Below are 27,862 nucleotides of genomic sequence, written 5' to 3'. Positions count from 1 at the left end.
TCGTGTCCGGTCGTGACTGAAATTTTTCGGGACGCATTGTTAATTAATTCCCGGTGAGTGTCTGTGTGTATACTGAGGCCTATAAAGTTGGTCATATTTCTGTTAACTTATAGTTGAACAATAATGTGACTCACTAGGAAATGGACGATAATTTGTAAGGGTACTACTAAAACTGGCTATGTCGTTGAAGTCTTTCTTTTATGTTTTGAAACAATGTATAAATTGATTGCTTTGTAGGCAGATGAAATGAAAATTATTGAAGCCGTCTAAGAGCTCCTAGACATCCTATGTATTTCATACTTGGCTGAGACATCTGTATCTGCGATGTTGAAGCTTGTTATTAGAAGAATTCTCGTGAAATGCGACAAGGTTTGTAGGAATTAAAGAGATCCTTCCAAAAATGCCTATTTCTTCCAAAAATAATTGATAAGAAAAGATCGTAGGTATTTTATGTTGCTCGTATTTGGTTGACACTCCCAATTCTGTGAGATTTCAGTTCATCAATGATAAGACTTACTTTTAAATATTCGCATTTCAAAGATTTTGTAAAGATCCGCCCAAAAAGGGAGATCAACCCTTTACCACTTTGGTTGGACGCAAATGGGACTCCTTGAAATTACTCTTAGCTGGACGCCCCCAGTCGGATGAGAATTTCTTCAAAAAAATGTCTATATCACCAAATAATAATACAAAAGACGTCTCTTTATAAAATTCCCCTTATTAAAAGCCATCTTTAAAATACGCTCCTCACGTCACACAAAAACCCAATCTGACATACCTTCGCATCCGCAGCATACAACTTTCTCTTTGCTGCACTTTCGGCGAATGGGCGACTCCCATGAAGTTCACAAACAGATACCAGAGAGAAAAAAATCGACACGACCTGCATGTACAATGTCCGCCAACATACACACACCCAACAAACAAAACAAGTCAACTCGATAACCTCCTGAGCTGCAGCGTGCATCAGCATCCCAAAACATCCAACAAATCCTTGACACTACCTGCATAAAGGTGGAGTCACGCGGCTAGCGTTTCCAACAGGGTGTCCTCCATCGTATCCTATCGCACGAGCCTACTCCCGTCCAGCAGCTCCAAGCGGATCCTTAAACGTGTATGCGTATCTTATGTTCCTTTTTTTTCTCTCTCCCTGAGTCCCTGAGTGGATTCTTATTCCAACTTTCCCCAACAAATTGACAGCCGAGCATCAGCGCTACACGGATCCGGGTGTTATTGCATGCAAAAACCAGTGCTTCGGATTGGTCGGTGTTACTCAAGGAATCGATTTTTCGTTTTTTTTTTGGCTCGGTGTGTGTGTATGTTTTCGTGGCAAGTTTCTTCGATTTTTACCTTTTAACTCTCAACCTTCGGCCATTTCATATTCGTGCAAACGGGTGGCTGAACACGCAGCTATGAACAGTAAATTAAAAATCCGTGTTCACAACCATCACCAGGATTCCCACTTAATATCTTCGGCTCGATAAAGGTAGCAGAAGCGATGATGATGTTCAGCATCCATCGCTTTTTACGATCGATCTGGCTTCTTTTGATCGCTTCTTGAAGGAGCAGATTACGCAGCATCATTTGTGCATCAAAGTGCAGGAACATGAAATCATAAATGGGTTTGATCTTTTTTTCGCACGCTTGCTTCAAATCTCGTCCAAAACTGTATCTCTCACCATAAAAATTCGTTAAGGATGTTAATGCCGCAGTGCTTGAAAGGCAATAAATTGAAACAGGTCCTTCCCCGGTGACCTTCTCAGCCATTCAATGCTCTCAACTAAAGAAAAAAAAGGAAACATAAAAATATCAATAAATTTCAACCAAAATTCCTCATAAAAGTCATAAACTGAAGAAGTCAACCGCAATCCTCTATTTAGCACAAAGGTAAAAACTCCAGCTAAATGACCACTTTTATGATAATCAAAGGAAGGTTTCACTCTATTGCCGGGTAGCTAAAGAAAAACGGCCAACTAGCAAAAAGCACAAGAAAACACAAATGCACTTTGTGCAGCCTGCTAAGGAGGAAAAAAACATATCCGATTAAAGCAACTGGTTTGTTGCGATTTTTTTGTTTGTTTCGCTGTCTCTACTTTACAACATGCATTTTGTGTCCCGGCGTTACTCTACTTTTGCTAATATGTACATATTCAATATTTAAATGCTAATATCTTTATACACAATAAAATTCGATCTCCACTTCTTTCGATCTCTCTTCTCAATTTCGACTTGCAGCGAATTTTGTCGCACAATTTTTTGGAAAACCGGTTCCTTCGAATCGCTCGATCGTCATCATAATTCGTATGCTTCTGCTGCTGCTGCCAAAACAGTTTTCGCACCACATCCGATCCCAATAGCTGACGAGCGAACGAAAACCAAAAATATGCCACGAATATTGCATTGCACAATTTTAGAGCATTATTAAACGCTAATCCATTTATGGACATTTTCAATCAACCAACGGCTGTTGCCAGCGGAAAACCACCGAAAGAGTGGCGCGCGCGGTGTTTTGTCTTTAATGCACTTCGCCCATCGGCAGCGCACTAGCAGTCCAGCTCAAATATGGGATTTCGCTTAAGTGCGCCGAACCATTTCATCGGTCACATTTCCTTTGCCGAAGGTCATCTTTTGCATGCCCGCGGAAGATCGCCACCGACACTGCTCGGTGTGGGATCTTGGCTGTATGACCCGGGCTAATTATTAACTCCATAAAAGTGCAAACCAATCGCAAAACTCGACAACTGGCAGCGGTCAATTCTGTGCCGTTCTTTATCGCAAAACCCGCCGATGGGGTTTAAAAAAGCCATCTCCGTGAAAACCGAAGCGAACCTATCGGCCCGTTTCACAGCTGGTTAGTTGTCTCGTAAAATAACACTTCATTAAAAACTTTGATCAGCTTCGAAGTGGAATGTGTAGCGTGGTAAAACACCGAATTCGCCCAAGTGCTGCGGTTGAACTCTCAATCCACCGTCCGCCAGGACGCCTTCCCAGGAGGAGATTCTCGCACAGCATTGACATCATTTGCGTTCGATTTGCACACAGCACATGCTCTCGATGCTCGATCTGTTAAAAATTCATAAAATCCGCTACATTACTGCTTCTATAAAAGCTTACATTTTTAACCTCACTTTACGAGCAGACGACTCTTCGGAATATCGATTTTTTTCGGGGGGGAAAGATATTTTAAGCTCTCCCAAGAAGATCAGAAATTGTGCTCCAAACTGTCCCGACGACGAAAGGGAAAACACTTAATTTATAGCAAATTATTTCACCCATCACTTGGTGAAGTTGCTGTTTGGCTGTTAATATATCGTTTAACCAGCACAACAGATGTCAAGATGCACAGGTTGATTTTAATTACAAATCATTTTTATTAGCCTCCATCCAACGCATGCAAGGAGCGCGCTCATGAAAGCATAATGAAGAGAAAGGATTTTGCTCTGATGCAAGCAAAAGTGCCTTACGAAATGCTGAACGAAACTTGCAATTTGGCTAAAATTATTACCGTGTGCTTTTCACACAACGCGCACCACGCTATCAAAAGCACCTCGTTAATTAATGTGCCCCCTTATGTCTGATACAATTATACACTGAAAAATCCTGTACACACGCACTCACACGCCCAGGCCACAGTGCCTTTGTGCCTGTCGCAACAATCGCCTCCATCCTTGCCCATCGAAAATGTCCTATCGGGTTGTCCTACTTTAAGGGAAAATCTTATCCCCCCGTGGCATCCTGTGCCCTGCCACCGCTGCCTTTTGTGTGCCAGCAGAATCAACATTCGTCTTGTGCTTTAACGACATTAAAAAAGGCCCAACTTTTTGCCATTTACCACCCAACGGTTGCCCAGGACGAGCTCGACAATCGCGCACAACTTTCCCCCATTTTTTCGCCATCGTTTACAGCAAAACTCCCCAAAATCGGGTGAAAAACAGCAGAAAACGGAAAACAAAACCCAGATCACCGATCACCAAAGCTGCCGAAATGTCCCCCAGAAAAAAAGGAACAATATTACCGCGCACCACGCATCCCACCGGGAAAGATGAAACGCGAAACAAAAAGGAACCACACCACATCCTGGACCAATCACGACCGGACTGCCATTGTTGTTCACACATAATTTGGCCCCGCGTGTTCGAACACGCCTGTGTGAACTATAGCGAGAGAGCAAAACCACCGAGCGGGTCGCGATTGCGACGAAAAGACGACAGTTGGTGTCCTCGCTTGTTGTCCGCCGCAAGGGACCAACAACAACAACAAAACATGCAGACGATGCACTCGCTAAATAAAGCGAAACCGTACCTCGTCCCCCTCATCGAACTTATATCGAGCTGGATTTTTTTATTTGGTTGTTGTTGATTTTTTCATTCCATCACCCATGTCATGTGCAATGCGAAAATTCGTCGCCAGCACATTTCGACGTGTCAGAAGTGGTAAATTGTGCAAAGAAAAAATCCAACACAACACACGCACGCAGCGACGCATACGCGAACCAATCGGACAGGTCGGACCGAACCAGGGGGGGGCCTTACAGGTTCACCGAGAGGTCATTACTCATGCGAAACTGCGTGAACGCACCGACATTCGGCGATAAGTTGTCCTGGCTCCGCCTCAGCCGGTTTGTTGCAAGTGCAAGGAGAACGCAGCGAAAGGACATGTACCGAGGCAGACACGACTGGACCGTGAAGATATCACGAGTATGATGATCGTTTGCGATGATCGTCGGTAATATTGAAATACGCCGCAAAGGGATGAACGTTAAGATCCTAGAATAAAAAGTCAAAAAGACGTTCAACTAACAACAATTAACATTAGTAAGACGACCTTGATTTGATGATAACAAGGTAGATCTCATAGGTAAGGACAGCAGTTCAGCAGTTCAGCAGTTTGCTTGTTTATCTGTACCTGCGTACGAAGAGATGTCCAGAATTTGATTCTGGACATTGATATGAAGACCGACGCCAACGCTTTGTCAAAGAAATTTAAATAAATATTACACGAACTCGATCTACATCGTAGATCGTAGTAGTCTGATTTTTAAGTCTGACAAAAGACGATCGATCGAAGATGTCATAAAAAGTTTCGAAGATCGTGATGAACAAAGACTTCTAGGAACTGCCAGCACTCCTGCACCAAGATATATTACTGATCTTTATCGAAAAGCCTTCAATGTTGGACAATAGAGCTGCCTTAACAATTTTGTGGTCCAAACAGAATTCAACTTCGTTCCTATAAGCTCCGGCCAACAACAATTGTAACGTAATTATGACATTCCAATGCCACTTCCTATCCGCAACACTGCTTGTTACTAACCACGAATAATATACTTTAAAATAATTTACCAAGACAAAAATCAGTAATCCTCTGTGCCATTAACATCGTAAGCTTCGCAGGCTGCAAGCTTCCATTTGCTGCGTTCAAATTCATTTCGTATTTTATTGATAAAGTCATACGAGAGCACATTCCAACAACTTTCCCCATTGTAGAACGAAAAAACCAAACAACAGCAGCAGCAAAAAAAAAGGAGCAACAAACTCAACAAGCCCCTAAAATCACATACGCGAGGAATGTGCAACAGATCAGCGGCCAGTTTGACAAGATCTTTAACAAGCGATCCCCGCACATAAGCGACGCGTAATCTTTGCAGCGTTGATTTTCGGGATCGCTTAAGTGACCGGTACCGGTTCCGCACACAAAAAAAAAGCTGACGACGAAGAACGGCAGGAACAGTCAGGCTGTTCGTGTGATGATCATCGGGGGTCGTCGCTCGGGCTCGCATTTGGGCGTTTTATGGTGAATGAAATCGAACAGTACCTAAAATGCTACACTTTACGAGCTTCCGATCGGTTGGTGCTGGTAGGAGAGGTCTGTTCCGAGAGTGGATCCTCCAAATTGGTGGATATCGATGGTCGATGACGGTAAAACGAGTTTCCGCGCAAAAAAAAAAAGAACCGAAAATCTCACCACAACACACCACCCCAAAACCCAATTAGACGGTGGCTGCAGTCGTTGTCGCGCGATGCAACCCATGCAACCCTCGGTACCCGAAACTGAAAAACCCCATTAAAAGGTCTCTGTCGATGCGTATCTTTTGACGATTGCTCGTTTCGTGTCCTTTCTTGCTCACGTGCATCACCAACAAGCTCTTACCTTCGGTTGGGGCGGTTCAAGCTACTTTTTATCGCGTGCACATACACACACGCGCATATTCGGTTGGTGTATAGTATGACCTCGAGTTCGCGCTAACCTGGGCTCTGCCAGATATAACACCAGAAATCAATAAACGACACCGACGAGAACCTTGTAATAAATCATACTTTATGAACGGTCCAAACGCGATCAGGCGAAGAAAATTAATTGCATCCCCCGCTTTAACACTCCAATCTCGCAGTGTATCAGAATGGTCCGAATGTTAGGTGCTAGATTTAGGGCCTCGTGTAGTCCAGGAAGTGCGTATCCACACATCGACACGCATCGGTTGTTTGTTGTGAAGCCAACGACACCTCCGAAAAGTACAGTTTTTTCTCCCTCCAAAGTCTACAACGAACAATCTACGGAGCCGTTAAGGGCGATTCATTACCAGTGACCTGTTAAAACGCCGCTTAAATATCGATCGATACTCGTACGTCCGATGATACCGATCACCTTGCCGATGAATTTCATCCATCATCAGAACGAATGACATCGAACCGCGATCGCTTGCGGCCTATGCGAGGGCAATAAAATTTTATCGATTTTCCATCATTCCAAAAAGGGCGGGAACGCCAGAGAAAACGACCTCTCAACTGGACCCAGTCGACCAAAAACTTGAGCCCTCTACTTAGGCACTGAACTCAGCCGCCGCAGGAAGGAAATCGCATTTCGCGACGATTGCGAACGAACGGATGGTGGACGACCCCGCCATAGGGTCATAAAATCTTCCAAAATGAATTGTCGAAATGTCGGCGCATCATTGCGACAAGGGTTTTGGCAAAGTGCGCGCTCAAAGGAATTGAGAGATAAATTCCATCATCGCCCAAAACATTTCGCAAGTCGTGGCAAGCGCATAAAATGCCGCTAATAAGAACTCATCGCGAACTCCTGCGGAAGGATATCATTCGCGGCCAACTTCTTTCGGGGCAACTTCTTTGAAGCAAACTGCGTCCTGGTAGACATGGCAGATACTTCGCAAATAAACTCCCCGAACAACGTATCTTTATTTTATTGCACAAAATTACAGAAATTCTCGTTTATGATTATTGCTACGTAAGACTTTGCGGTGCTTCAGTGTTTGCTTCGAGCTTTCGATTCCCACCAATCTCGATCCTGTTGTTATGGAACCCTTCTTACCGACTCCCTACCCATTCCCTATTTCCCTTTACGTCCTATATCGTATCAGGATTCAACAGTATGACGATTCGATTATCACCCAATCATTTTCACTATTAGAGGACGTGGTGCGTTGACCATGCGAAATCCAACATGCCATCGGTGCAGCGGTTTCGTAGCAGTTTCGATTATTACTGCGCGAAATTCTCACCAACTGGATAAGACGTCCGACGATGCAGACGAACCTCACGGTGTCAGTTTACTTAACCTTTGTCCGGCTGGCGCTATAAACAAACAGGTGATTGTACCCTTCCGCTTTCAGCTGTAGCTGACCGTGGTCCAGCCGAAGACGACTCACAACGCTGGACTGGACGTTCTCGAACCGTTGCCAGTCGCAAAAGGGGAAACAAATTGTTTAAGGCGCTAAGGCTAATTGAATGCATATATTTCTCCGCACAAATCCGCTAGTGGTGGCCACTAGGCCGGGCGTTCCGGCGTGTGGAGACCGTACGTTGCGTTGCCAATTATCTTAATCAAATCACGTGCCCCGTGTGTCCGCTGGCTGTCATCGATCGGGAGGGCTGAAAAGGCCACATTGACCACTATTTTTCCCTGCGTGCCCGACGGCGGATTAAACGGTGTTCGGTGGTTAGTTGGTGAGGTCAAACTGACCTCCACCAGAGCTTTAAGGCAGAAGGCTCCTAAGACTCCCCAAGGCTACCTAAGGCTCCCTAAGGAAGAGTCCAGCTGACCTCGGGGTGTTCATTCGGATGAACACATTTGGAGGAGTTGTTTTGCTGTAAAAGAAATAAAATAAATTACCACCGCGATGGCTAATGAACAGGTTCGTAAACATCTAGATAACACTCAAATGCAGCGAGTGATAAACATAGTTTTTAAGGCGCAAAACCCCAACCTGTTTGCCTGATTCTGGTTGCACACGCAACATAAAGTATTGTATTATACTGCACGGAAAGCAGCACAAATCCATCATAATTCATTCTCGCTCACCTCTCGGAACGCATTCTTATTTTCGAAACGGTTCTTCTGCTGCTGCTACTCGCAACTCAGTTACATTGATTACGGCGATAATCTCGAACGGCGGCGATCGATTCGAAAAGGGGTCAAGCGCACATCTTCTCGAAAGGGGAACCATTTAGAACGTATCGTTCTTGTCCCGGTGATAACCTTCTCTATACCCGTTTTTTTGTGCGCTTCATACCATCAACGTATGCCGTAAACGAGAACAAATTATTTTAAATCGATATTACACGTCTTTAGTCCTGCCCACCAGCTGCCTCTTTGAAGGCGAGTTCTTGCACTTTAGAAAATTCGGCCACGGTCCATCGATAATCGATTTTTTCGCACAGCTCTCCCGCGCATTATCTCTCACCTTTCCGTGGTGCGTGGTGAGAGCGCCGGTTGCTGGGCCCCACTTATTAAGTCATTAAACCATGTACCTCGTACCGAGTGGCGGTGTTGCACGGTTGACTCTTACCGACCCGCACCGACCACCGTGAACAAATTCCCGAAAAAACCCCTCACTTCGCTCAACAACGGCTGCTGCTGTTGCTGCTTAGTTAGACAGAAATGCGTTTCGGGCGTTCGGGTTCCTTTTCTGATCGGTCGTTGCAGTCTTTTACTCACCGCACCGGCCGATGATGATGATCATCCGGCCCTTTAGCAACCGTTCAAGTTTTCGCCCCCTAAGGGGTGAATAGCATCTTTCAAAATCGTGCCTGACGACCTAGTGGCGCCCTGGGAGCTGCAACAGATTTTTTTTTCTCTCCCCCGATGATGGCGTTGAAAAGTTGATACCATTTCCATGCTGTGTAGGGTCACTTAATCAACGGTTCCATGGGCAGTGGATGTTTGATTATAGTGTTGCTGCCCGTGCGTACTACCAAACCAAGATGGGAGGGAATTCCTTCCAAGTTTACCGTACCTTAGCATACTATTCTTTTCTCTGTGTGAGTGTGCATCGTTTTTATATTATTTTGAATCTCTGTTTTATTATTATTAAATATCTCTCTCATCGCTCATCTAAAGCAGCTCGAACTTGCTCTACGACACGGGATAGCAGTAATTAACGTAATGATGTTGGTTTTATGCAAATAAACGGCTGTTACATGGAGGGTTTTCCGTTTCGTGGCGTTCGAAAAGCTTCAATCCTTGACGAGGCAGCATGTGAGAAAACTTTATTCTACCCTCTGTGAGCCTCTTCTTCGGTCATACTCGGCCGTGAAATTATATACATCAGCAATCTTTTTTTACCCTCCAACAAAGCTCCCAAGCCCGTATGTTGAGTGCCTTGCTGTTGCCCTTTAAAATGGTGTGTCAAAAGCCATCTGAAACCTTATAATTGATCAAATTGGCAAATTGGAGACACTGTAATTTACCAATAAAAAACTCATCATCATTTAATGCACTCGGGGAAACAGTGGACTAATTTATCTCCAACGATGCACATGCTTGAAGCTTTGCTCTTATCAACGAATTAGCATACAAAGTCTTCGCGGGACAATAATCCGGTTAAACTTGTCTCACCACCTTCGGCTTGTCATGTTGGTAACAAATATGATTCCGATACATTCATTTGTTATCTTGCCAGATTCTTCATTCTGCATTATTCCCATTCTATCTTGAATAACTGCAGCCGATCCTCGTTTCTCGTAGCAGGCGAGGTGAATATTCGCGGGACAGAGAATTTGTCAAATATTTTGTCGAGCCGTCAACGCGCTATCAGACCAGCCGGATCACGTCCCCAGTACGTTCAGCTACAGCTACAGCAGCACCAGCTGGCAGTTGCAGTTGCAGCGCTGATGATCGATGATCACCGTAAAAGGCATGCTGCGTGTATTGGCGAAACCAGCACAGCCCAACCCCGGGATCGCAACGGGCAGGCATCGGAAGATGCAGATTAATGGTCGAAAAGGTGCGCCGCACACAGCCACACACTAAATCCATCGACAAACACGGATCGACAGAAGTCAAGTATGATCGATCGATCGATGTTTGATCGTCACACCGCAACCAGCCGACAACATCCATCGACAAATCTTCAGGCTTGCAGGGTACCGCCAACCAGCGCGAACAGTTACGCCACACACGATCATCTAGATCTGGAGCGCTAAGTGAGCACGGTAATTGTCACTCGAGACGACGAATCACCGCGCACCAAACAACCTAATCGATTTACCCCATTCGATGTTGACTCATTTCTAATCGGAAGAAAATCGGCCTCGTGCGTGCGCGAAGATTTTGGGGAACCTCCGAAATGTCCACTCGATAATCCCGCACACCAAACACTGAGCGACATTCGTGTCAAGTGGCCGCAAGGCACTCCACGCCAGTGCTCTCGACTCTCCTAATCCTACTCAGTTCGACCGACGTGACACTTTCGCGCCCGAGAATTCTGCTCGCGTATTGACAGGTCTTGGTCAACGTCGATGGTGGTCTGCACCGAAAGTACTCCAAAAGTTTGCCACCTCCGCAGACTCACACACGCACTCACTCACTCAATTGCTGCTGTTGCCATTCCACGGAGAGTTTCCGTGTATTGTCGCGCGTTCAAGTGTCCACCCAACGCACCTTTGACATGCCGTCATCCACATGTTCGGCAGGCGAGCTGTCAACGCGGGAGGTCAATGTGTGAAATTTACATACCCATTGGGTCAAAATTAAACGACTCATTAAACTGCAGCCCTCTTCTTCAGCCTGCTTCAACATCTTGGAGCTACCTCAGCAGGACATAAGATAAAAAAAAAACAGATTCCCCAGGTCCTCACGTGGAAAAGCGTGAGCGTTTCGCGCGTCCGTTTTGTCTTTTAATCTGTCCCGCAGCAATTGTCAGAAATAATTTCCCCTTAACCATAGCCTACAAAAACAAAGGCCATGTTCCGTCCCGGGCAAGCCCGAGACACCCAACCAAACATATTTACCAATATCGGACGATCCACGAACATCCCTTTCGTGAGCGTTTTAATTTGGGACTTGCTCGACTTGCCCCAACTTGGCCAACTTCTTTCCACCGGCTCTTGGGTGTCCTGAAAGCAACACCAGCTTAACGGATTTAGCTTCACCGGACCAGTGTTTTTGAAACCTCCCCGAACGATACTCACTTCGGTGTGGTATAATTTACCCGTAGCGGCATTCTTTGTCGAGTTTGAGTAATTGGTTGCAATTATATTACATTTTTTGGTCGGTTTTTTTTATAGTTCGGATCCAACTGGACTGGATCATGGGATCAAGACACCCAACCTCTCAAGAGGTCGATTTGCATCTCGTCCCGAACCTTGTCCCGGGTGGACTTTTGACAAGGACTTCAACCTTCAGGCCGCCCAGCACGCAAGCCCAGGAACCACCTGCCTGCTCTGTTGACGTGTCTGACCTGGCAACCGTAGCCAAACGCCTATGTACTTGCACGCGTGCAACTGTGACGCATGCAAACTGCCTTAATGCTACAAGCATGCAAAATTGGGGTACATTTTATCAAACGTGTCTTACTGCCCGACGATCTGGTGGGTTCCGAAGGGTTGCTTTATTCCTCACACCGAACGCCTCGGCTGCCACACATAATTGGTAGTCGGTGTCTTATTATGGTAAATTTGAGTTCACTTTTTCACACCACACGCTGCGTTCGATGAGGCGTCTGAAATTGAAAACAATTTAAAATCTCTTTTCCTCGAAAACATTCGCGTAAATTGTACGGTGAGCTTACAGATTGTTTTGTAAATAGAAGACTTTATAGCAAAAATTATAGCACTCGTGGTTTGGAAGCTTCAGCGCGGTGTAGCAACAATGTAAACACCGTTTTTCAAAACAGAATTACAGTTTCTTCCTTACCGGCTCACGATCTTTTCAATGAAGTACCACAATTATGTACAGCCACCATGCCGACGCTTTAATAAAGATCTCATAATGTCAAGCTTTGTTAAACAATGCTGACACTGAAAAATTAAATAATTGCTTGATTTATACTAAGCTGCACGTTTCAATAAATCAAACCCACCATCGATTGAGAACCGATTTACAACGTAGAAGCCCCAAAAAATACATACATGTTTTACCCTTTTTTCTGCTGATGTTTGCTCCAGGGTTTCCTTGCTTTTTCGGCATCAGCAAGGACACGGTATCCTTGCCAGCCGGAATTGTACACATACACCTTGAACTATAGCCGTGTGCAATCAATCTTTCACCGTTGTCATATTCTGAGAACTTTACTTTTGCGCTAAAATGTGCGGCCTCGTACTCCACCTTCTTTTTTGAAGTTTATGTGTGTGTATGTGCCGATACGGACCGATTCCCCGGAGCCTGTCTATCTCACTCACAGCTTGTCGAGAGCTGTTTCCCTTCTTCATAAATTACACAAATTACTTCACGCCGATCGTCAATCATTTGGGCATCTCGAAGGCTTCTCGCGTTTCCTTCTCACTCACTGTCCTGTTTTTGTGTGTAACACCTTAAAGCGCATGGTTCCTGCAAGCTTAAGCGCACATCCTTCTGTACAGAAAAAAATATGCATCTTAAAATCGTGGCCACGAACAAACTGTCTTCCCAGTCCTATGATTGAGATAGCAAGAGTAACAGGAGCAACGCAAGCTGGCCATCTTCCGAGGATCACAGCTCCAGAAGAAGACATCATGTTTGAAAAATGAATTTATGGCTCACCTGATAACACTTCTCACGTCGTATATTCACACTTTTCTTGGTTGTTGCAGCCACCAACGAATTTTCAGTTGGTCGAGTGTTGGCCGTCTTCCATGACCGTACTGTGCCAGGTCCGTGTTAAATTGTTGGGCAATAAATCATCAGGCCATTTTGATGCCCTTTGATTACATATCAATCGGTCGAAGCCGAGCTACGATCGCTACGAGTGAAATACAATTTCCGATAAAACATGCAGAAAGCTTCCCGAATCCATTCGCCATCGCACGGGGAAGATTTTCCCACTTTGCCTAATCAATGTGTGACGTCAAAAGAATTAAAAAAAAAAAACAACCTTCCCCCTAAACGCAATCATCCAGAACGATCATATGTAAGGTGGTCCGCTGCGAATGTAAAAGTCGTCCGATCACGAGAACAAGAAGCAAAACAAAAACTTATCCATCCACCCGCGCGATCTGCCCGCCCATCACCTAGTCAAGAGCGCAAATTATACCCGCCACCTAGCCAACGTGTGTTCGCGGAGGGTTTGCTGGCCCATTGCTTAGAGGTCGCCGAGGCGATCATCTATACACGCTAAGAATAGGGCAGAGCGTAAATAGAGGAGAGCAAACGGGCGAACCCAGCGTCTTCCGTACAACAACAACCGTTAGTCGCATTGGGACGCGCACCACCCGGAGCCCGAGTCGTCAGTCAGTCAGTCAGTCAGTCAGTAGAGCTCCGGCCGGTTCGGTTCGCTCATGAAACGCGTCGTTGTGTACGCGAGCGCGCGAGTATGTGATATTAGCGTTTCGGTGCAGCAAAACCCGTAGGTGTTCCGAATGGCAGCGAATGTGACCCGTCCCTGTTCGTTCGCGGGCTTTTTCTACTCACACTATACACACACACACACAGCTTCCAGCTCCAGTTGTGTTAAAAGCTTGAGCTGCAGGTTCCCTGTCGGTGCGCTCGTTGAAGTCGCCTGTTTTTGAGCTAGTTAAAAGCTTCCTGGCTCTCGCGAGAGATTCAATTCGTTCTCACGAACCCACAGCAGAGAGAAAGAGTCGGTGAGTGTCGTGAGTGTCGAGATTCGTTTAACGGAGCATGCTCGATGATCGTGCGCCGAGAGTAGATCAAAACCGTGAACCGAAAACATATAGGCCGGAGCCGGTTCCCCACCGACTTGAGCGAGATCCGCTTGAAGTTTGGCGAGGGTGGCACCCGGAGGGTGAGGCCGTGCTAGTGCAAGCCGAATAAGAAAGGAAAGGCTAGAAGAAAACGAACCCGATCAGCCGACGACACACGGCGATGGGGTTGGCTCCGCGAGCAACGGCTTCGGTTGTGATCTAAGAAATACTGTATTACTCGGTCAGTCGGTCTAGAGAGAGGTACCAATGTCGACACACAACGGCGGTACGACGGTTTTCCTAGTCGCGCGAGTCGCGTTTTTGCCAGGGCGCGTATACGTGTGACGTGCGTCGTTGTGGTCAGGCGAATTTAGGGTGCCGCGCGCGGTGAACGTTCTTTGCCGAAGCCGAAAATACGGACGAGTGCTAATTCGAAAGCGATCTCGTTAGAGTATCGCGGGTAGTGCTAATTCGGTGCGCTGCAGTGTCAATGCTCAAATAAGGGAAGCTGGACGATCGTGTTTTTTGCTCCGATCGCATCATCGCACCTTCCTAAAACAAAAGTCAGCACCAGTCACCAGACAAAGAAGTTGATAGACGATTTCAAACGCTTCGGTGGTTTTCAAATATTCAGGACAACCAGCACGCGGTTTGGGATTGCAGCAGCAGCAGCGGCAACAGTGTTAGTGAAACATCCCTCGGATTAGGACTCCGAACGGTGGAAAACGAAGAGGAAAAGTGTTGGGGAAAGCGGAAGTCTGAAGAGAACAACAACAACTAAATTGGGATACAGCATGTGTAAACGACGACGCTATGACAGCACGAAAAGCTGTCCAGAGTGACATAGTGATGGGTAGGTGGTAGTGGAGCTCCCAGCAAGCAACAGCAGCAAAAAGTGAATCAAACGAGACGAGAGCAAAAGGAAAATGAGAAAGATCGCGAGCACGAAGGAGCACGAGAGTGAAACGGCCAACGGCGAATGATAGATCGCTGCTCGATAGAGACAACGCCAGCAAAACCTTCCAAACGTTTGGTCGCAATCGCAACGGATCCAAAGCCTCTCGGAAGCGTTCGCCTATGAATTGATTATCCTGGGGCGTGACGAATGCGCCAATGTGTGCTTTCACTCAAATATTTTGTGCTTGCTCTTGGGCCACATTTGTATCTGTGAGTGAGTGTGTGTCTCTCTATGTGCGAATTGCGATTTTTTTTAAGTTTGTTGCCTCTCCTTTAGCTTCATGTGTCAGTTGAGTCGGTTGATGATGCGGTTTAGTTCCCGTCGAGTGGCGGAGTGGCTTTATTTTCCTTTTTGTTTGATTTTGTGACGATTTGCCCCATCTACTGCCCCCACTGTTGCAGAAATAAAAATGTTTGACAAACGCACACGGTGCATCTATAGGCGGTGTTCCGTACAGGGAAGAAAGTGAAGTGAATACGTACGTTAGAGCAACAGCAATCGCCGAACTTCGGGTTTTTTTATTCGGTACCGTTGTGCACTTCATGATAGTGATTATTAATTGGTGATATTTTGGAAACCTCCACACCTAGCGTTAAATAAGTGCGAAAACAACAAAGAGAAGCTATTTACAAGTCGCTTATGTGCGGATGACAATTGCTAATAAGGCATATCCCATCCCATAACGGATTTCACCAATTTTCCTTGTAGCAGATTCAAGTAAGTATTGTCTCGTTCGGCGGAGTTCCTCTCCGTTTAAATTAATTGTTTTGGCGTTGGAGCGATCTTCAACACACACAGGACATTCAAAGAGAAAGCATCAAGATATCCTTAGAGTCTGCATTAAAACTTTCGGAAAACAGCTACGACGTAGGGTCCTCACTATTCTCAAGCTCGCTCTAAAACTGATTGTAATTAAGCGACCATACACTCAAGATTAGTACCGGAAGCTCTGCTTCCATCGAAGGTCAACCGGGAGAGTTCAGCACTCGGCACTATCGATCGTCTCGGCGACAAAACAAAGAAAGTCAATTTCGGAGCTTTATTTTCGATTAACCTCCGCGTTAACCTTTCGCAAAGCTCATTTCGAACATGAAAGCAGATCGGACACCGAACGAGGTTTTCAGTCCAATCTAAGCCTCAGCTGTCTGGGCAGATTTAAAAGAAATGGAACCCTCCCGATAGGAGGGCTCACAGCGAGACGGCACGACCCTTGCACCGTCCATTCCTACTGGCCAATTAACAAGCCCGAGCAGCGTGAATCGCCCCCTCCCTAGATACGCTTCTGAGTATTCGATGAAAATTCGATTGCCAAATTAAATGAATTTTCTGACGGCACACACACACACACACTTGCGCCCTCAGTCATTATCGGGACACGCTGATAGTGTTTTGTCGCGGATCGCGCGGCACCTACCTTCCAATCTTGCATCGCATCGAACCCTCGATGACGGTCAGCAACTTCGAATAATGGATGTTATTATTCGAATGATTGTGGTTATTATTGTTCCCGTGTTCCCGTGTCTTGACGTGTGTTCCCGCCTTGCCACGGGGACAAAAGGAAGCAAAAGTGTGCAATATACTTTAGGAACGGGCCTGAGGAGAGGAAGGAGAAGTACGTTCAACAGCATCCCAGTCAACGTCCCAGGAACAAGGGTACCACAATGAGATTAGACTTGCCAATAGTTATCCAGAGTGACTGCTGTGACTTTCTTTTAAGCTTTCTTTCATCCACTCATCGGCGCAATCCTCTTACGCGTGCGACTTGCTTGCGTATGACTCGAGCTTTTTATTTCTTGTTTTGGTTTTCGGGAGGCCGCGTTGCGCGTTGTCCGATCGCCACGATTCATCTGTTACTTTTTTGTTGGAGATTACGTTTAAACTACGGCTAGAAAATATTGATCACGTGAAACACGGCAACATACTTAAGTCTCCAGGCGGATCTTGTCGCTGCATGCATCCCCACCGTAAGAGTCCAATTATTTTTCATCCACTAAATGTTAAACGCACCCCCGAGACAGCTTCACGCCAATTCTATAAAACAATCAAAAAGTATATCCTCACGCAACAGTTTTGTTTCCTGTGCGCAATCCTGTACGGCGGTGTAAAAATGTCGCTGAAAAGTCAAGGACACACGCAGACCGACACTGACACATCCTTCAAGGCAAGCAACCCTCCCCTCCCGGCTTGCCCGGTTAGTTGGATGGAGCGGATGGTTTTTCTTGGCTGGAAGCTGTTCCCGCCAGGTTCTAGACGCAAGGGTGCACCATGTCAATTGTAACCTATTTCTACGTTAAGCGCAAGGCCACGCGTAAGATTAAGTAAGATCGTGCCGAAAGATCACTTCACCACTCAGAACCCACATATGCACGGGGAGAACTAAAAACGAAGAAGCAAAGCGGAACTAGTTCAACTAGTTCTCCAACGATCTTGATCGGGAACGGTGTTGGACGACAGGGAGTAGAGGTGGTGTGGAGTTGGTGGTGGTAGCGTCTTACATTGCGCTTATTTTTCCAACCCGGGAACGTAATGGTTGCTATCGATTAATTTCACTGCACGTCTGTCGGACGTCTTTCGCGGCCCGGGAGACCTTGAGCGGGCGCGCGAGACACAGTTCGGTAAAGGGTCGGCACATCCAAGAGGCGCGTGTTCCCTACGGTAGCTTAATCTCTCATACTGGCGTACGGTTCAAGGCCATAAACAACAATTTTATAACCCATTCACTCGGATTAGGTTAGTACGGTTGTGGTGGCTTGCCCGTGGGGGCCTCCTGTGATCTGAGGGCAAGTTTTGCAAAGACTCTTAATCGTTTTCCGTCTCTCTGGAATCTGTGGAAACCATTTCCCGATAAACGAAGAGGCGTAAGATAAAGGTCCGTTTTGCTATTACCTCGAATACTCTGGGCACACTATCGGCAATGTGTTCCATTGGACTTGGACCATTTTTCCAGTACGGCCCTCAGGTAAGCTACCATTACGGAGCTAATTCTTTCCCAGGCCGGCAAGGCGAAAACTCTATCAACTTTGCCAACCATTTCACCCGCAATAAAGCGTTTCTTTATTTTGTAATAAAATTTTCCACTTCCCGAGTTACCCGACACCCTAGAGACACTGACCTAGTTTCGCCAAAGTCACCCGGCATTTCGCGGGAACTTCCCTTCCCAAGAAAGAATGTGTATGTGTGTGGGTATATGTGCGTTTGTTGCCTTTTAGTTTTCCGGCTCGTTTTAGACGCTGTATGCCTTCGCTGTCCGTGATTACGAACGAACAAACGAAAGACTTGCGAACAAGCGACGAACCCCCCGCTTTCGGTTCAACAAATGCATTATGCTCGCATTATGACGCCTTGATCGTGCATTTTGCCGGAATTGTTTAGCTTCTTCTTTAGTGGTGAGACTTACTCTTTCCATACCAAAGGTAAACACCTTCTACCAGCAAACAAAATCTAACAAACTTCATCCGGAAAATGTAGGTGGAGATTTTGTGGAGAACAAAACAGGACAAGAAAAACCCCCCAAGAAACCTATTTTTTTCTCGTACACGAAAAGAAGATTGACTGAAGCGGTTGAAAACTCTATGAAAAGCGGCATCTAAATTCAATCCATCTCAATCCGCATGTATTCCGTCCGTCCCGCCGGCTCGGCGTCACACATTCTTCGCCACCATTATCTTTCGACGAGGGGAGACCCCTTTTGAGCGACATAGATCGATGACGGAGCGATATTGGCTGCCTTTGAAACGTGAATTTTAAGGCACGAATTCTTCATCTTCAGACACAGGGTACAACAGGAGGCAACGGCTTTCGTGGTCGTGTTCTTCGCTGTTTGTACGATGATGGACGACTACCCCTTTCGGTTTAGTTGGTAGTCATGGGCTGGCTGGTAGTGGTGCTGTTTATGATCTCAACACCGCTTAATTTCACCCAAATGAGTACCCTACAGGCTGGGCTTTCGGTGGGCCCCAAGTCGCTTCATTGAGGCTTTCGGACATTGAGGCACTGGCTCGGGTGGCAGTAGGACAGGCTCTTTTGTTTCACTTCTTCGTCACTTCCTCGCATACACATACACAACACACGAACACACTTCATTCCTCCGCCCCCTCTCCATCGCCTCGGAAAGCTTATCACGCGGACTTGATCTATTTCCTTCACCGGGTTCGCTTCCACCTTCATTCGTGAGTATCGTTGGGACTGCATGCCAGTGTTAGCTCTTTTTTTAAGACTCAAAGCCACAAGGGAGGAGGCCCTTTTTCCGAAACCACCCACCCAACCACCCACGCAAGTCATCCCTTTTGCGTCCCCGGGTTTTCTTGCTCTACAGATACAAGTACAAGCACCAGCAACAGCAGCAGTTGGCATGCAATTAAACTCGTGCACAGCGTCTCGAGTGTGCCTCATTCCAATGCTCATTTCCATTTTCATGGTTTTAGATCATCGAAAGCACCAGCAACATAAAAACGACCCCTCCATCCTTCTTTTGCCTTGCCGCACCTTGCCGAAGTGTACGAGATGAGAAAACACCCGCAGCACCAACGAACTCCAGGGGGATTGAAGAACGATCCGAAGCTGGATGAAATTTACCTTGTCACGCCGGTAGAGACAGTGTCCCCTTGCAAGTGCCTTCCAAATGTATGTCTATGTGTGTGTGTGTGTGCTTGTACTTCAAAAAATCGGTCGGAAGCTTGAGATGGAAAAAGTCCCCTCTCTTCTCCCCTGGTTGCATATTTTCACCTACTTCTCCTTCATCTTCATCTGGAAGACGCTAAAGTTGCTATGGTGGAGAAAAGTCTCACGTATTTGGACCACAACAAAAAAGGGTAAACTGAGTACGAAAAGTGCGTCGCCAAAAAACGACATGACGCCTTCTACGCACGACAGCAAACGCGCATGTCGCTTCAAGTCACACACGCGCTCGCCGTTTATTTGAAACTAATTAAGATTCTTCGCAAAAAGCGAGACGTGAAACTCGAGCTCGAGTTACCCCGAGTCCTTCGTGGGGATACCAATTTCCGAATACCGTGGTGATGAAGCAGTGCGCTGGCTCTGGTTCAAACAGAAAACAAATCCCAAAAAACCGCACGACAAATTCCAAGCACAAGCTACAATGTTTGGTCGCCCCTAAACCTCAAACTAGTTAAACATTAAGCTAATGAATAACAGCAACAGAAAAAAAAACTTCTCTACGCAATCACCTTCCCACCGGGAACCTGAAAGAGGACTTGGGAAGCGAGGAGGAATTGGCAAGATTTGCAACAACAAAAAACCACCCCTAAAGCCAAGATTAAAGCGACACGCGTAGCAAAACCAGAACGATCGCCACGGATTGGCATTTGAACCAGAAAAACCTTGACCGGCCCCCTTGGGTGTCGGGTACGTCGGGTTAGTCGGATTGGGTGGGGTTAAGCCTCCCGGCACACACACACACGCACACAAACTTTAGCCAAAAAAAAAACAGAAATAGTCCACCACGCCAGGGTGCGTCAAGGTTGGCCTTCTCTTACTAAGGCGGCCCCCTAAAAACGAGTGTTTGTTCAGCTTTATTTCGTTTTTCGTTTCGATTCATTTGATTGCAACTTTAAAATTTTAAAACTCTGTTTTATTTTGTGTGCGTTTTTTTTTTCTTTTCTTGTGCCTGCTCTTCATGCAAGATAGACAACCGTAGTTAGCGCGTTCGGCTCGACTCGGTTTGCCGCGTTTAGTGCTTTCATCCGGCCCGACGAAGGCAACACACCGGGGCTGTAATTATTAATCATTGAAGGAGGAAGGAAGCATAACCCACGACCCGGCCACGCACGCCTCCGGTATCGACACGTACACGGATGTCCTTGTGGTTTATTGCATTGTTGTGGTGCTGTGCTTGTGCTTCAAATTGTCCACCAGCGCGTCTAGTGCGTCAGTCGAAACAGTTCGCGACACTTCTTCCGAGCTCGCTTCCGAACGACGATCACGACAAATAGTGAAAGCCTGCTCGATCCGCGACGCTGGGTCAAAGTCGCTCGTAATGAAACCCAAACCACCCCAACCCCAACTAACCGCTGTGCCCTGGGAAAGAGGATCATGTGAGAAAACGAGAGAGAGAGAGAGAGAGAGAGAGAAAGGCCGCGATAGTGCAGAAAAACAACAACACGATCATTCGCAACAGTGCAGCCACATTTCGCATGCGATCCCGTTAGACACTGGCGCATAGTTTGCATCATTCATTGCATCCCTCTTCCCCAAGCCCCCCCCCCTCCACTCCCATACCTCTTCTTTTACTCACCTTCCTATCTCTACAACCCCACAACCGCAACCCGATCGGGGTGATTTGCCGCGATGAAAGCGAAAATATAATAGAACGCGCTTTGCGCGCTTGTGTGCGCGCCCCAACACGCTCGTCCTAACCGGTTGCCACCCAATGATTCTCTTTCCATGTGTCCACGTGTGTTTGCGTGCGTGTGCGTGTGTGTGCATGGAAGAAAATGCGGCTTGACAAGAAAATCCGCTTTATTCCTACTCGTAGCTTGCTATCGGGTGGAAAACATCCCAAACATCTCGCGCCCTTAGTCGTTTGTCCAGTTTCGTATCCGAACGCAGTGACTTTTGACCTCGTTTGAGGATGTGTGTTGATAGGGCTGCGGAGAGGTGTGAGTAGATTAAGGAGGAGAAATTAGGGAAATGCTTAACCTACTTCCGCTACGCGCCAATACGCATTATTCAAATTGAAAAGGATTGTCGCGAATTTCTTTCAAGAGATTTCTTTTTGCCGTCAGCGTACCTTAACTCAATAATTTCTTATCCAAAGATCACACCCTTTAAGGTGGCGTAAATCGTTTCTAATAGCTGTGTGTTTAGGCGAATGATTGAAACCAGCTATAACACCACGTAAAAACCATCTCATAATCATACTTTTTGCTAGGTTTTTTGGCAATTCGGTGCATTCCATTCCGCTTGAAGAACGATGACCGATGGTCAATTTTTCCGACAGGTTCCAGTCCACTTAGTGCGATGCGCCATCGCAGACGTGCATTTGGATCATTATGCCGCAAGTCTTATGCTGTTACACCTTTCCCCAATTTCGTTATTTAGATGAGGCTTTTCGTATGTGTGTTTGTGTGTGTGTGTGTACGACCAATAGTAATAGCAGCTAATTAATATTCATACATTCCGACGAAGCAAATGGAATTGATTTTGCCCGAAGGGAATCATTTTTTTCTTGTACTGCGTTGCGTTGCTTAGTTTAAACACGGCCGAGGAACAAAAGGGAAAACAATCCAAATTATCTAATTGCTTTCGTTTGGGACGTGTATTTAAAATGTATGCTTTTCTTTTGATATTTGCTGTCTATGAAAAATCAACATGTAAAAAGCAGTTTGTTCATGACTGTTTTTTATCGAGTAAAACTAGAATTTTTAAGTATCAACAAGCCAGTTTAGCTTAGGACAAAGGTTTGGTGATATAGGACTATAAGACAAGCATACAAAAACAATTCGATAAAATGTTCTCTAGCATATATTCTCTTCTCTAGAATATATCTTCGCCGAGTCAAGATCGTCTTCTTCTTGAATTAACAACCCTAAGGTCATGCCAGCCATGGAATGGCTTACTTTACTTGCCGATACCACGTAGTTGGATAGTCAGTCTTCACTACCGGGGGATAGTTCGGATGGGATCTGAACCTCGGTCCGTCCCGATATCTGATTGTTGAATAATCCTAAGAACAGTGTTAAACAAAATACTATCCGGAACCTTTTTCTAGTCAACTATGTGGCTAGTAGTAACATTGTAGCGATAGCAAAGCTTCGCACAATATTCATGATGAGCAGATAATACTTTAATCTTAAATATGAAAACACACATGTCCGCTCATCCAATATAAAAGGGGCCAAATTAATATAACAAACATATATCACCAATTTACCGAACTACCTTTCTACCATCACTTTCCAACAATGTAATCTCTCTCCTTTTTTCTCTACCCCCTTAATTGAATCATTCTCCAATTTCCGATCGCTTCCATCAATTTGTTCTGACTCAATTTAGGTGCCCCCACCAACAAACACACCCCAGCAGATCGGTTTATCTTTAAACCTCGATTCCACCATTTGTGTCACTTGTGCCAAAATCTACGGTACCATTAATTCGCGGTCAAATCCGATACCACTCAACTACAGCCACGAAAACTTAATTTACTGTACCCACCGACCACCACCACGACCATCATCGTCTGCAGCCTAATTTTCCGAAACCGATTAGCATCTTCCTTCCCAATGATAGCGGTATTTTGCAACGAAACTACACCTGCTGTCACCTGACTCGGGTGGCTAAAATCCCGGACACAATTATGTAGAAAAATTTTCATATAATTGTCGTGAGAGTGTGACAAGCTCTGAGCCACAATCTGCGCGAAATCACCAACCCCGAAAAAAACGACCGTCGCGCGAATAAAGCTCGGCGCATGTGGCGTCGCCATGATGAGAAAGCTTTCTCGGAGCATCATTTGTTGCCCCTTTTTTGCAAGATGATTGGCCGTTTTGGGTGGTGGCGCAAAAAGACCATCCCGAAAGGCGACGCGGAAGACGCTTCTTAATTTTACATAACCATTAAAGCAATTGTCGCGCAGTTTGTGATGCGAAAGTGAAGTGGCCTCGGACGCTTTTAAGATCCTTCCCAACTAAATTAACTGTGGGTCACAAAATCAACGAAACATCAGCTCACCCGAGAGGGTGTGATTGTTTTTGTGCGGCAAAAAATCTTCTGTGGTCCTCATAAATGGGAGATTTGCGTGGATAATCTCTACAATCCGCGCGGGTGCGTTAATTTCCACCAAAATCCTGATTTCTGTTTAATTTAGTCAAAAAGCCTTACTGGGGTGCTGCTTTGCTTTTATCATTACTACACTTTCGTACGATGCATCCTTATCGTGCGATGCACTCAACCATGACGACCAGATTCGTTAACGTCCTTGCACCACAAGACACACGCCTGCTGCGATGGTGCTTGTGTAGCGATTCGCGAAAAATGCACATTTCATCGCTGCCTGCTCTGATGCGTTCATTTTCTTCATACCAAAAAATCAGTCGCCCTGACGAGCGTCGTGTTTTAAGCCCCAGCGCGGCCACGCTTGACAGTAATGACCAGTAAACATTACCTTTTTATTCTCGCCCGTCAAAATTAATCTCTGCATCTCTTTCCGGGGCGAACAAAACCAACAAAAAACAACCGATACACACCAGATGCGTTTCGTTGGCGTGCACCGTTTTTCGATGCACACACAGAGTCCCAAATCTTCCGTGTGCCATCAATGTGCGATCGTCAAATTCATTAAGCTCGCCCATGGAGCCTCCCTGGCAATCCTGGAATTGGGGGATGGGGATGTGTCATTCAAAGCTTAACGAAGTGACAAGATCAGCCCAGCTAGCGTGTTGATGGCGCATCTTCGATGGCAAGATGGCGGAGTGCCCGAACGATCGATCGATCGGGAGGGGGGAGGGGAAGACGTAATCAGCAAAAGTTCAACTAACCCATTGCGATGCTTTCAGCGCATTTGTGCAACACACACAGACACAAAATTGGCGACGACGATTGCAATCGCATTCTGGGCCATAGAGATACGTACCAAGTAAGTGGTTTAATTTACAAAGTAACTCCAGAGTCCAGAGGACTCCAGTGTCCAGCGGCTTAAAATGCTTGAACGCTTTAAGCTTATAATTGGAGCAGCATGAGAGACTTGAGATTAATTTAATATAATTTAATTAGTGCTTCACATATTCCTTCCTTGGCGGGTAATACTTAGTGCTTCAGAGCTGATAGGGAAGCAAAAAACCAACACTTAATATAGACATGGCTTTCTCCACTTTTCAACCCAGCCGCCCCAGGTCGGTTCTTATATGAGCTCTCGTCAATTGAGCATCAAGATGTCACAACTTCAAACATTATAAACATACACACACCTAAATGAATCGGAACGGAACGCCTCCCGAATCGCCATCCCAAGCACGTTAATTCCCGCATTTGAATGTCACGTGTCAGCCGATTGACGACATTTACCCGTAGATGACCCGTGCGTGTTTGTTTGCTACCTTATGCTACCGTTGTCATTACCCGTGTCTGCTCCGCCTCGCCCGAGAGACCTTTGCAGAAGAGGACACAGCAGCGGTCCGCTTCAAATGAAAGTAATCATTGTTTTACGATCAATAATTGCTCCTCCAGCCCAGGGAGGCCTGACACAAAATGGCCATTCCCGACGACAGTGCCCCTGTTGAGAGCATGGGGGAAAGAAAAGCTAGGCAAAATACTAATAAACAATCGTAAACACCATCAAGTGGACGGGCTAGATGACATCTAACAAATGATGTGTAAATTATCATCGTATAAAAACATTTATTACCCGCCAACTAACGGCCGAGACTCTTGAGGACGGATAGACAGACAGACGGCCCGGGTGGACATCGTTTCGATGTGCTCGAGTGCCGTTAAACTTGTCTCCTTTGTTTCTCTCCCTCGTTCCATCACCGCACGTGTATGTGTGTGTGTGTGTGTGTGTATATATACTAATCTTTGGCCATTTGTCTCTTGTTTCTTCCTTCCGCGCAGTCTGCAGAATATGCTAACGGATCCCAAAATGAGGTCCACGCTCGGTCTGATGGGCAACGATGAAACTGCCATCAAGCGAGAACTGATCGACCCACTGGAAGCTACCGTACACAGCAACCACCACCATCATCACCACAATCTCCACCACCAACATCCATCGCTGGAGGAACGACTCGGAGGTCCGGGAAGCTGTCCTCCGGGCCGCCCGGGTGCGCTCCTGTATCCTGCCCCAACCACACAAAACAAACAACCTCTGCAAGGATTCGATCAGGTAGGTTACCGGTCGGTGGGGATCTGTACAAGATCGCAAAAATTAGATCCTACCTTTAACCACTTCACACCTTGAGTACTGGCACAAGTATCTCCCTTTGGTTTGTTGTTGCGTGCCAAACCAGACACCAAACACTACACTAACTGCCGTTCGACATGATCGTTTTGCGTGGGCCAACACCATTGGTCCGACTAAATTGCCACCGAAGCACAGGAGCCCTATACTCCTTACGGAGAACACCACACACAACATAAAGCAGCCATGATTTATCGGCAATTCCAGAAGTGACGGCTTTATGGATGCCAAGTAAGCGTGAAGTGTGTCCATGTGTCCAGGTTGGTGTGTGTGTGTGTTTTTGTAGGTGTCTGTTTATGTACCAAGGAAGGAGATCATATTAATTTATCTTTCCATTTAGTACTAACCGTTTAAAGATGTGTTTCTCGCCTGATCTCTCTAATTGCCTATTTTTCGTCTTTTCTTTTTTGTAGATCTGGGGTCCTTCGCGATCAGATATGACCCAACGGCTTCACACGGCCGTCGGTGGGATGAGCCATTACTGGCCACCGTACGACAACCAACCCGCATGTCCAACCCCATCGACACCCGTAGAATCTCCCCATGAAGGTTCGTCCGGTCCGGACGGGCAGATATACACGCTTACCGTGCTTCATGAATCGCCCGAACATGGGATCGTTTGGTCGGACTCGAACGCACTCGATTCCCCAGTGCCACTTGCTCCGGACATTGGCGAACCGAACGCTTCGTACGAACCGACGGTGGATTGCTTCAACTTCGACGCCACTAACTACGATCTAGCCGATTACTACACCGCCAAACCTTCAGTACAATCGCACCAACAGCAGACGAACAACGTTCCGTTGATGGATTCGTCCTCCTCCTCAGCAGGTGGCCATCCACCCCAACCCTCCACCACTGCCCTCAACCTACACAGCACGGTGGAAGGGCTACTCAACGAGATACAGCTTTCGAGCTTTGGCGAGCGCAGTTCTCTTGTGTCGGGGTCGGACATTGCTCTCCAAACATCCGGCCACAGTCTCTACAACGAGCCCTCGTCGTACCTGTACGATGGATTCTCCGTAACCGATAGTTCCTCCGCAACTTCGCACCACCACCAACAGGCCATGCTTCCGTCGCTGTCCGAGTCATCCACCACGCTCACAACACCGCCCAGCTCGAACCACACGCACGAGGGCAAGCTGGACACGAACAACAACAACAGCAGTAGCTGTTCACTCGCCGAACTTAACCCGCTGCCATCGACGAACCCGCTCACCAGTGGACCAAGTTCAAGCAGTAGCTCTAGCAGCAGCTCCAGCAGTAGTAGCTCGAGCAGCGATTCAACCGCAAACGGTGGCGGCGGTAGTGGCAGTAATGGTGGACAGAAGCGTGGCCGCTCGCTTCACTACTGCTCGATCTGCTCGAAAGCGTTCAAGGACAAATACTCGGTCAATGTGCACGTACGGGTGCACACGGGCGAGAAACCGTTCTCCTGCTATCTGTGCGGGAAAAGCTTCCGACAGAAGGCACATCTCGAGAAGCACTACCAGACGCACCTGCATCAGAAGAATCTTACCAAGCGGCCGAAGCCGATCAAGGTGAAACAAGAGCATCAGCAACAGCAGCAGCAACAGATGCATCAGCAGCAACTTCAACAACAGCAGCACCAGACGATGGAACAGCATCTTCAGCAGGAGCCCGATGGAGGGCTGCTGCTGAGTCCGGTGAAAGTGATAGGAAATTGCTGACTCGTAGGTCCTCGGACAAAAGCTAGGCAATTGTCGCACACTAGATAAGTACGCTTCGATGCGAATGTAAAAAAAGAAAGATGTTTTAGCTAGCCACTAAGTGACGCACGTCGGTGCGACCGTTGTTGTTCCGTTGTAGCACTAGGCCGGCCGGCTACCGGAACACAGGAGCGAGGAGACGAACCTATACGTAAATGTTTTCATTATTATTTATTGCCACGAA

At 46.5% G+C, this 27,862-nt stretch overlaps 2 protein-coding genes across 2 annotated transcripts in view; both read left to right on the top strand.

Moving 5' to 3' along the window:
- Nucleotides 1–27,862, top strand: part of LOC126556976 (probable ribonuclease ZC3H12B) — a 288,446-nt gene that overhangs the window by 143,142 nt on the left and 117,442 nt on the right. The gene's annotated exons all lie outside the window — the stretch shown is intronic.
- LOC126557779 (uncharacterized protein DDB_G0271670-like) lies at nucleotides 25,606–27,639 on the top strand. Its single transcript, XM_050213660.1, has 2 exons — nucleotides 25,606–25,873; nucleotides 26,362–27,639. The coding sequence occupies exons 1-2, from the start codon at nucleotides 25,613–25,615 to the stop codon at nucleotides 27,637–27,639; spliced, it is 1,539 nt and encodes a 512-aa protein (XP_050069617.1). The 5' UTR covers nucleotides 25,606–25,612.

This window comes from Anopheles maculipalpis, chromosome 2RL (assembly GCF_943734695.1).
Source record: "Anopheles maculipalpis chromosome 2RL, idAnoMacuDA_375_x, whole genome shotgun sequence".
In the NCBI taxonomy this organism is placed as follows: Eukaryota; Metazoa; Arthropoda; class Insecta; order Diptera; family Culicidae; genus Anopheles; species Anopheles maculipalpis.
Note: the sequence above shows the minus strand (reverse complement) of the source record. Positions and strands in the feature narration are given on the sequence as shown.